This window comes from Eubalaena glacialis, chromosome 13 (assembly GCF_028564815.1).
Source record: "Eubalaena glacialis isolate mEubGla1 chromosome 13, mEubGla1.1.hap2.+ XY, whole genome shotgun sequence".
Taxonomy (NCBI): Eukaryota; Metazoa; Chordata; class Mammalia; order Artiodactyla; family Balaenidae; genus Eubalaena; species Eubalaena glacialis.
This window is the reverse complement of record NC_083728.1, coordinates 30,795,279-30,804,123: the sequence shown is the minus strand read 5'-3', so window position 1 is coordinate 30,804,123 and position 8,845 is coordinate 30,795,279. Positions and strand designations below refer to the sequence as shown.

General features: G+C 55.3%; 2 protein-coding genes across 3 annotated transcripts; both read right to left on the bottom strand.

Moving 5' to 3' along the window:
• Positions 1–251: 251 nt before the first annotated feature.
• Positions 252–2,183, bottom strand: MRPS26 (mitochondrial ribosomal protein S26). Of its 2 annotated transcripts, XM_061208842.1 has the most exons (5): positions 1,935–2,183; positions 1,694–1,840; positions 1,483–1,606; positions 611–752; positions 252–529 (listed from the first exon to the last, which is right to left on the bottom strand). In XM_061208842.1, exons 1-4 carry the CDS (start codon positions 2,144–2,146, stop codon positions 618–620), a joined length of 618 nt encoding a protein of 205 aa, XP_061064825.1. In that variant the 5' UTR covers positions 2,147–2,183; the 3' UTR covers positions 252–529; positions 611–617. The 2 variants fall into 2 exon arrangements, with proteins under 2 accessions (XP_061064825.1, XP_061064824.1); XM_061208841.1 differs by having other exon boundaries at positions 252–752.
• A 646-nt stretch (positions 2,184–2,829) lies between these two features.
• LOC133104174 (progonadoliberin-2) lies at positions 2,830–3,995 on the bottom strand. The gene is made up of 3 exons (XM_061209833.1): positions 3,845–3,995; positions 3,564–3,700; positions 2,830–2,919 (listed from the first exon to the last, which is right to left on the bottom strand). The coding sequence occupies exons 1-3, from the start codon at positions 3,993–3,995 to the stop codon at positions 2,830–2,832; spliced, it is 378 nt and encodes a 125-aa protein (XP_061065816.1).
• Positions 3,996–8,845: the final 4,850 nt, after the last annotated feature.

Here is an 8,845-nt window from a genome sequence, read left to right as displayed (position 1 = left end):
CTACTGTACAGCACAGGGAACTATATTATCTTGTAATAACCTATAATGGAAAGGAATCTAAAAAATAGATGTATATGTATAACTGAATCACTCTGCCATACACCTGAAACTAACAAAACATTGTAAATCAACTATATTTCAATTTAAAAAGGCACATAACAATATTTTAGACTTTGCAAGTCATAAGGTCTCTGTTGCACCTGCTCATCTCTGCCATTGTAGTGTGAAAGCAGTCAATGAATAGCTGTGGCTGTGTTCCAATACACTTTATTTACAAAAAGAAGCAATAGGCCAGATTTGGCCCAAGGACTGCAATATGCCAACCACTGACCTTGAGGATACTCAGGAGATGACCTGGCTGCCGAGGGGACTATGCTCCTCTGTGAGATGGAAGCTTCTAAGGTCTGGTGTTTTGCTAAGAGTTGTACATGGGTGCAGAACAGGGCACTGTGTGTGTGGAGTTTCTGACCAAGTGGTGGGTGCTGAAGTCCAAAAGTGAAGGCTGCACTGGAATAGGTAGAGCCTCCTCCTTCAAAAGAAACAACTGCTTTACTCCAGATCAGGCCCAACCCCCCCACCCCCACGGTCCCTGGGTGGGCACTGTCCTTACTGGGCCCTCAGGAGCCCTTGTGCTGTGGCCTGACCACCAGCCCCTCTCTGGTGATGGCCCAATTGTAGCTCTTGGGGGAGTCCAACGCTTCTTCCACCCGCGCCTCCAGGTTCTCTCGGGTGATGAAGTTTTTTGCCTCCTCCTATTGGAAGAGAGAAGACCAGCTGAATGGGAGCCCTCAGAACATGCCTGCTAGCCTTTAGCCCACTGGTGGAGGGGCTCCAGCTCTCCTGTGGGAAAGATGTCTGCAGCCCAGGTCTTCTCTGAGCACCCCGCTGACCTTCCAGTGGAAGAACATCAGGCAGCTTTGCCACATTCAGTTCTCTTAGACAATCCTCCCCTGGACACTTCGGCCAAAACCCAGACACACCAGCTATGACAATTCACTGGGTGGAATCAGTCTCTCAATATTGCCTAGATCTCTCAATCCCTCTCAAACTGTCCTTCTCCCTCTATTACTTTAACTCAAGCCTCATCCATTCTCGCTGGATCACTTCTAACTGGTCTCCCTGCTTTTAAGTCTCACACCTGCCATCCCAGGCCAAAATGTTTAAACCCTTCGGTGACTTTCCCACCCTCACGGCAAAATATAAACTCCTTGGGGAACGCGGGGGCCAGTCTCACAGACAGCGGCTAGCCACGTGAACACTGCAGTGTCAACTCTCACCTCCGGGTCTTCACGCCTGACAGGCACCCTCCCTGCACGCCTCCTCTTCCAAATCCTCACCTGCTAACCCCGTGTCAAGACTCAAGGCTACTCTCTTCCCTCTGCATGTAGCCGGGCCCCACCTCCCCCACCTGGCTGCGCGCAGGACTAGCAGCACCGGCGGAGTTCGCGACCTGCAGCCCCACCCTCTGGAGACACGGCCCACCTGCAGCTGCAGCACTTCACGCTCCTTGAGCTGCGCCCAAGCCTGCGCCTCTCGGGCCTGCCGGGCCTCCTCCTCCGCCTGCCGCCGCTCCTGCTCCCGCGCCTCCTGCCGCAGCCTGGCCATCCTGGGAGGAGTGAGAGGCCGAGGTTGAGCGTGGCTGGGTGTCTCCGGGCCGGCAAGGCGGCCCCGCCCCGCCTCCCGCCCCACTCACCGCAGCTCGCCCAGCCGCTGGTTCTCCGCCTGGTTCCAGGCCATCAGCTCGCGGTGCTCAGCGGCGTCCTCCAGTGCCTTGCGCTCTGCCAGGACCCCGGCCCGGGCCTCGTGCACCTTCTTGCGCACCTCGGACACGAACTCCAGCCTGGACGGAGACGCGCCCAAGGTCGGCACTCTCTTCGCCCGCCCGCCCTAACACACACGCCGGACGGCACCGCCTCCCCCTCCGTCACACACACCTGAGGGCGCGCACCGTCTGGCGGTACTGACGGTAACGCTCCGTCAGCACGAAGAATTCCGCAGGATCCACAGCGGGTGGGGTCGCCACGCGCCCGACCTTGGACTTGGCCGGCGGGTCGTGGCGGGTCTTGCGGCAGCGCGCGGGGAGCAGAAACAGGGCTGGGGGCCGGCCCATGGGCCGCACGCCCCGGGCGCTCAGCGTGCGAAGCATGGCCAGACCGCCCAGCGTCCGGCGCGCCGCAGGGCATTACGGGGGCCCGGAAGTAGCCGCGGGGCACCACGGGACGCGTAGTCCGCGGGCTCCGCCCCCACCCTCTGTTGCCCGCTGACATTTGCGTCCGCCCCCGCCCCCCGGAACCTGGCTGTGTCCTCTCTGCGGGGCCGGGTTCCGACCTGCATCCCTCCAGCCCCCACCCGGGGAAGGGTCTCAATGGAGAGAGAGGGGACAAAGGATGCAACAACTTCAGGGACCTCACACCATTACCGGAGGGCAGCGGGGCGCGGCGCTCGGGGTCGGGTCTGCGGGAGGAGGGGGCGATCATTCCCCAGGACGCTCTGGTCACCTGACCGCCGAGCTGCGGCCTTACCCTCCCCCTCCTCTTCCCTCGCCTCCCGGCTTGGCCTCGCTGCGCAGGATTGGCTGACGGCCGGTGTTGCGGCTCCCACGTCCTGCGGGCGCCCCCTAGCCTCCTAGAAGACCCAGCCTGCGGGTTCTCTAGCTCATTGTGCTAACGGGCGTTGCCCACCTGATATTTAAAAACCCGAGCTCACACCGACTGAAATTAGGCGATAAGGTCTTGCCTTATAGGAATTTACGCTTTCTCCTTTAGTTATCGTGCTCCCATGGTGCACTTTAAAATACAATTTGCAAAATAATAAACCATCTCCCTACACCTATCTTCTGCTATTGGCCTTGGGGAGCTCTGCAATCACTGAGTCATTCCCAGTGCACGTATCAATGACCACCTGGTTATCGGGGCCGTACTGCAGAGTGTGAGGTCGCACCCCTCACCTCTTTCCACTGGCTGTGGGCCTGCCCACCTTGAGCCACATTGGCTTCACTTGGCTGTCTAGAAGCCTAGGGGACTTCACAGCCGCCACTGTCTTATTTATGGAGGTTTTTAGTACCTCCTTCTAGTCCACTAGTGACTTCTAATCTTTTACTTTAATCTAACATAGTATTTCATCATAAATTGTCTAGGATTGGGGCTTCCCTGGTGGCGCAGTGGTTAAGAATCCGCCTGCCAGTGTAGGGGACACGGGTTCGAGCCCTGGTCCGGGAAGATCCCACATGCTGCGGAGCAGCTAAGCCCGCGAGCCACAACTACTGAGCCTGCGCTCTAGAGCCCGCGAGCCACAACTACTGAGCCCATGTGCCACAACTACTGAGGCCCGTGCGCCTAGAGCCCGTGCTCCGCAACGAGAAGCCACCACAGTGAGAAGACTGCGCACTGCAATGAAGAGTAGTCCCCCTTCGCCGCAACTAGAGAAATCCCGCACACAGCAAAAAAGACCCAAGGCAGCCAAAAATAAATAAATAACTCAGTGGTGTATCATTCCCCCTCACCCCCAGCCAGTTCTTAGCTGGCCCCTAGTGGCCAACGCTGGGGGCCTTTCACTCTACTTACCAGCAGTGTCTGCACCAGGTGCTGCTTCCTGCAGAGGAGCCACCGGGCCATGGTCCTACTCTCCCTGGGCACACTGTCCTCAGAGGGAGCCAGAACATCGCTTGGGAGGCTGGGGACAATTTGGCCTGGGCTGTGAGCTGCAGTGCCCAGAACCCTTCCTTAGAAGGGAACTGAGGCTGCAGCCTGCCCTCCCCACCTCCACCCAAGGCTTGAGGTAGATGAAAGAGCCCCAGCCAGCACCTTCTTCTTCTCACTTAGGCTGGGGAGACCCTTCAACTCACCTGGGGGCCCAGGAGTATGTTGGGGGTCATGGAGTGAGCTGGAGGCTTGCTTTCCTTCAGGGTGCCAGCTGTGGGACCAGTGCTGAGCCTTCGAGGGTTCAGGGTGGGTGGTCAGCAGCAGCACCAGGAGGCCTAGCCCAAAGCTGGCCATGGCAGGGCTGCTCCCATGGACAGTGGACAGCACTCAAGGAGTGCTCCCATCCATACCCCCTTCCTCTTCCTCCGGGGTCCCCTTGGACAACTGGCGTTGCAGGGGCAGCTTCAGTGTCTCCTCATGTTCTTCTCTCTTCTGCTATTGCTCCTTATACCAGGACTACAGGGGTCTGGACCCTGAGGGCTCCTGGCAACTAGCCACCTCCCAGAACCCATGGGGCACAGAGGCTCCCCGCTTTGCCAGTTGAGGGCCTTCCCCAGTAGGGCAGGACTACCCTTTCTTCCCTCAGGGATCCCAGAAGTGAGAGAAGGTTGGAGAGGGGAACAGAGGAGTTGTTCAAGAGACAGGCAGCAGTGTGGGGGCATCTGGGGCACCCAGTGCTGGGGGACGTTATTGGCAGGCCCTCAGCTCCTTTTCCCTGTGGGTTGCTATCTCTCTTCCATGGCAGTTGGGGATGTGGAATGGATGTGTGGTGGTTACAGGAGCAAGGGTTTCTACCCCTTGTGCCTCCCACGCTAGGGGCAGCAGGCACAGGAATAGTGTTGTTGGGGAGAGATGAGGGAAAGGGGGCTTTTCTGGGCATGGATCAGGGGTAGAGGGACTTGGGAGGGGGAAGAGGAGCAGTGTACCATGCACCCAGAATAGAGCTCCATCCCGGAGCCCCAGCCCTGGGGAGGGCAGCCTTTTCACTCACTGAGGGAGAGCTGTGGATGAAGTGGCTCCTTTGAGGTGGCTCCTCCAGGCAGCAGTGGAACCCAGGCAGCCAGACCCAAGATTTATTGCTCAGGTAGTTCCACCCACTGCTCTGGGCCCACAGACTCCAATGATGTCTCAAAGAGGGGACGGGCGGCAGCTCGCCACCAACTCTCTTCCCTTCCCAGTGTATGTTCAGCTGCTGGCCCTGGGGTCACCAGACAGATGCCTCCTTCTTCCATCTTCCCAGGGATCTGAAGTCACAGGACTCCTGCTTCAGCCTGGCCTATGCCCCTGAAGTCTCATCTAGCCACTTCCCTAGCTGCATTCTCAAGCTCCTGCCCTTAGGTCTAGAAAGCCCTCACAGCCCTCTCTGACACAGCAAATTATGGCCCTAAGAGAGGCAATGCCTGGGGTCTCCCTGAGTCCCTCCCAGCTCAGGGCTTTCTCTGGTAAAAAAGTGGGGGCCTAAGAGTGAGGAGCCCAGCAGCCTGTTAAGAAGTCTGGGGAGAGCTATGACCACTCTTCCTGAGGGCTTGTTTGCCCACTTGTAAAATGGGTTGGGTGGGATGGTCCTCATCCACACACCTGGGCACCAGGACTGGGTCACTCCAGGTGGAAGTAGGTTTGGGTGGGGCATAGCTACCCCACAGGTGGCCTCTCCTCCAAGCAGGTCCCTGACAGGGGGCCCAGTTAAGGGGGCAGTGCAGCCTTTGTGGGCCTATCCAAAGGTGGTAGGAATAATTTTGTCCCTCAAGGTTCCAACCCCTCCTCATCCTGTACTTGGCCCAGGACCATTCATGGATTTGGGCACAGCCCCTGGAATGCCAGAAAAAGCTCCCGCCTTAGTCTGCATCAGCTCAGCTTTCCGCTGCCAGCCACCAGCCTTTGGGGGGCAGAGGCCAATTTATAGGGTTAGCCAATCTCCGCCTTTGGACAGCAATTTGAACAGCAAGTGCGAGGGCAGGGTCAGGCTGGGCATCGCAGTGGCTGGTCACTGGGAGAGCAGGTGTGTCAAATTCTGTGGCAGAGATGGGGGAGATGACATCATGGGCACCTCGACTTCAGCTGCCCAGGCAGAAGGGCATGGGTGAATTTCCAAACTGACTTACCTGAAATGAATATTTGGACTGTATGATCAGTTAAACTGTTTTGGGAAACAGATTTTGTCCCTTTATGTATTGGTTAACCAAGTAAATTTTAGGAAAACATTTGCTTTGTGGTTTAGTGAAAACAATTCTTTGAGTTCAGTAAACTAGCTTAGTTCTGGTTTGGGTTTACAGAATGTTTTATTCAAAGGCCCTGGTGTTTATTTTAAAAAAGGAATGGGGTGCCTTTATTTTTTCTGTAATTTGATTGTGGTTTTTCCTGAAAAATCCAAACAAGAACAAGCTTCCCAGGGGAAAGCTTCCCTTTCTTTCTGGCCACATACTTTGCCTTTCAGAAATATTTGCTTTCCCCTTCCAGATTATAAACTCTGGAATTCATCCTTGTATCCCTCTCAGCAGGACACAGAAAGCCATTTGTTCACCACTGAGCTCTAGCTCACACTCAGCCCTGAGGCCACATTATTCCAGTCTGGGGGCTGCTGTAATCAGTTGGGAAAGCAGAGGTTTTGAGTTGAATGCTCAGGTGCTGTAGGAGCACAGAGGGGCACACCCCCTGAGCAGGTGGTCTGGGTGAGGGATGGAGAGTTAGCTAGTCTCAGCAATAGGGCTGCAGTGGGTGCTCTAGGGTAAGAGACAAAATGGAGAAGAGCTAACACAAGAACTACGGGGGGATCTGTGGGGGGAGCAGGCCTGTGGGTTTGGTGCTCAGTGGGAGTAGGGCTGGGACAGGGTGGGTGGGGGCAGAGAATGCTGGAGGCTGAACAAAAGGGCAGTGGGCTTTGGCGACTGGGTAAACCGCTGGGTGTGCGAAGCCCGAGACTGGTGCCTCTGGGCCACCCTGTGGAGTCACAGTAGGAAGCGGGGTGTGTGGACCAGGAGCTCAGGGCTGGAGGAGGGCTGAGGGTCCACACCACACAGACTGCAGGAATGCCTGACCTCTGAGGAAGGGGGCTGTGGAGGAAAAGCTACAGAGTGAGGATAAAAGTCAGGAGGCAGTCATTACACCAAGCGGGGTGCTAGTGGACAGGGAGACAGTGGATCCCTGGGGCTCAGCACTGAGGATGAAAGGGTAAGGAAGGAATATGCGGGAATGGAAGAACTTAGGCATGGGGGAAGTACCTGCTTTTTCTTCTTTTAAATGAAAGACGAGCATATTGGGCAGGTGGGGGTAGAGGATGAAGGAAAACCCAGGACAGAGACAATTTGATGAAGTGAGGTCTCTGCAAGTGTGGCAGGCCCCAGAAGTTTGGGTGTGCAGTGGGCACAGTCACAGCTGACTGGCTGAGGAGTGGGCACTAGATGAAGCAATCTCCTCTGCCCTTCCCACACAATTGTGCCATGTGAGCCTCAATACACTTCCCTTTGAGCCTGTCGGGTTTATGTCTCCTGACACCATGTGAGCTCTGAATAATACAGGAAAAGAAAGAGGTGAAGAGGGAGTGATGAGCCATACCTATAAGCTGAGGGAGAGAAGGAAGCAAAGAGCTGGGATAATTCCTGCTTGAAGATGTCTGTTTAGCAACCAGGGGATATGTTCATTGCATGGCTTGCTGACCCACGGCTTGCCCTCCTCCATCTGCCTGGACATGGTTACACAGAGGCACCAATAGGTAGCTTGCAAAGAGACAGGGTTTCCTTCCCAAGCATGGCACCCCTCACCAGAAATTCTTTAGATTCTGTCTTTGCTTAATTTATCCATGCTTCTTTTAAACCTCCTGACTTTTGAGTTTATCGCCCCTTACAGTTCCTTGGTTCCTACAGGAGGACCAGAGTACACCTACTGACTTACACGACTTCACCCCTTGCAACCTTCCAGACCTTCCAACGTCTTTGCTTGCCTGGAATCTGAGGCCCTCTGTAATGCTGCTCCGCTGATCTTTCCTCCTTTCGCTCATCTAAACTTCCAATATCCCGCAGGTCCAGTTCAAGTCCTACCTCCTCCAGCAAGCACGGCAGCGGTCATCTCTGTGCATGCCTCCATGGGCCAGACGGGGGTGCCACCTCTCACTCCTGGCAGCCCCGAGGTGCCCCTGGCCCCTGACTGGGCCCTGATCCTTAAGAAAGGCCCCGAGGGCTGCAAGGTTCTCTCAGCCCTGCACTGACAGTCATGGCAACCGGTTTCCTCTCCTGTTCCTGTGTTGGGCTGATCATGAAGAAAGGAGGCCATGAACAGACACACCCTCCCAGCTGTGCCCTCAACTAAAGACCACATTTCCCAGCACCCTTTGTAGCTCAGTGTGGTCTTATGACTAGGTTTTAGCCAATGGGGTATGAGTGGAAGTGAAAAGTGCAACTTTTGCTTCATGTCTTTAAAAATGAAATTGTTTGCCCAAGCTCTTTTTGCTTCTCCATGGGAAAAGACAGTGACCTCAACCATGAGGATGAGAACAACATCCTAAGGGACACTGGGACCATGAGATGGAGGATACTGGGTCTCTGGACTGGGTAGACTGTTAACATGAAAAATAAATGAACATCCACCTTATTTAAGACACTCTGTCTAACATGTTAGGCTCAATTTCGAGTTGGGATCTAAGACTCCCACCATCCTGGCCTCTGGATCTGAGGCACTTCCACATAAAAGTCCTGGAAATGAGGACAGATATGAAAGGAAATGGAAGCGGTTTAACACAATAAATGTAGATATAAACACTTGCTCTGGACAGAGCGACATGATCCAGATAGTTTTGCAGCAAAGCACCAAGGACTGGAGAGGTCAAATTGACTCAAAGCCGAAAGCCAAGCCACCCCTCTCTCCTCCATGCCTTTGTACTTAGGGAAGCAGTGAGGACCCTGGCCATCTTCTCCAGGGAGCAAGGCTGGCTAGGACCACTGCATCAAAGATATGCTGGGAGTGAAAGAAGGGTCCTGATAACTACCTAAGAGCTAGAGGGGCTGTGTTTGTTGGAAAGAAGGAGCCAGGGAGACTGTGCCCTCTCTGCAGCCAGCTAAGACAGAACAGTAACGGCAGGGACGGGAGTGGCCCAGGAGAACCCCAGCCCTGGTATGACTGCCCCACCCCAGACAAAGGGAGAGACGTTTCCT

Excerpts from the sequence above, each read along its gene's own strand:
- MRPS26 (XM_061208841.1), bottom strand. The coding sequence starts at position 2,146 with ATGCTTCGCACGCTGAGCGCCCGGGGCGTGCGGCCCATGGGCCGGCCC. Across the intron at positions 1,607-1,693 it reads CAGCGGCTGGGCGAGCTGCG|GATGGCCAGGCTGCGGCAGG; the intron begins GTGAGTGGGGCG and ends CACTCCTCCCAG. Across the intron at positions 753-1,482 it reads GTGAAGTGCTGCAGCTGCAG|GAGGAGGCAAAAAACTTCAT; the intron begins GTGGGCCGTGTC and ends CTCTTCCAATAG.
- LOC133104174 (XM_061209833.1), bottom strand. The coding sequence starts at position 3,995 with ATGGCCAGCTTTGGGCTAGGCCTCCTGGTGCTGCTGCTGACCACCCAC. Across the intron at positions 3,701-3,844 it reads ACATACTCCTGGGCCCCCAG|CTCACAGCCCAGGCCAAATT; the intron begins GTGAGTTGAAGG and ends TGGGCACTGCAG. Across the intron at positions 2,920-3,563 it reads ACCTGGTGCAGACACTGCTG|TACGGCCCCGATAACCAGGT; the intron begins GTAAGTAGAGTG and ends CACACTCTGCAG.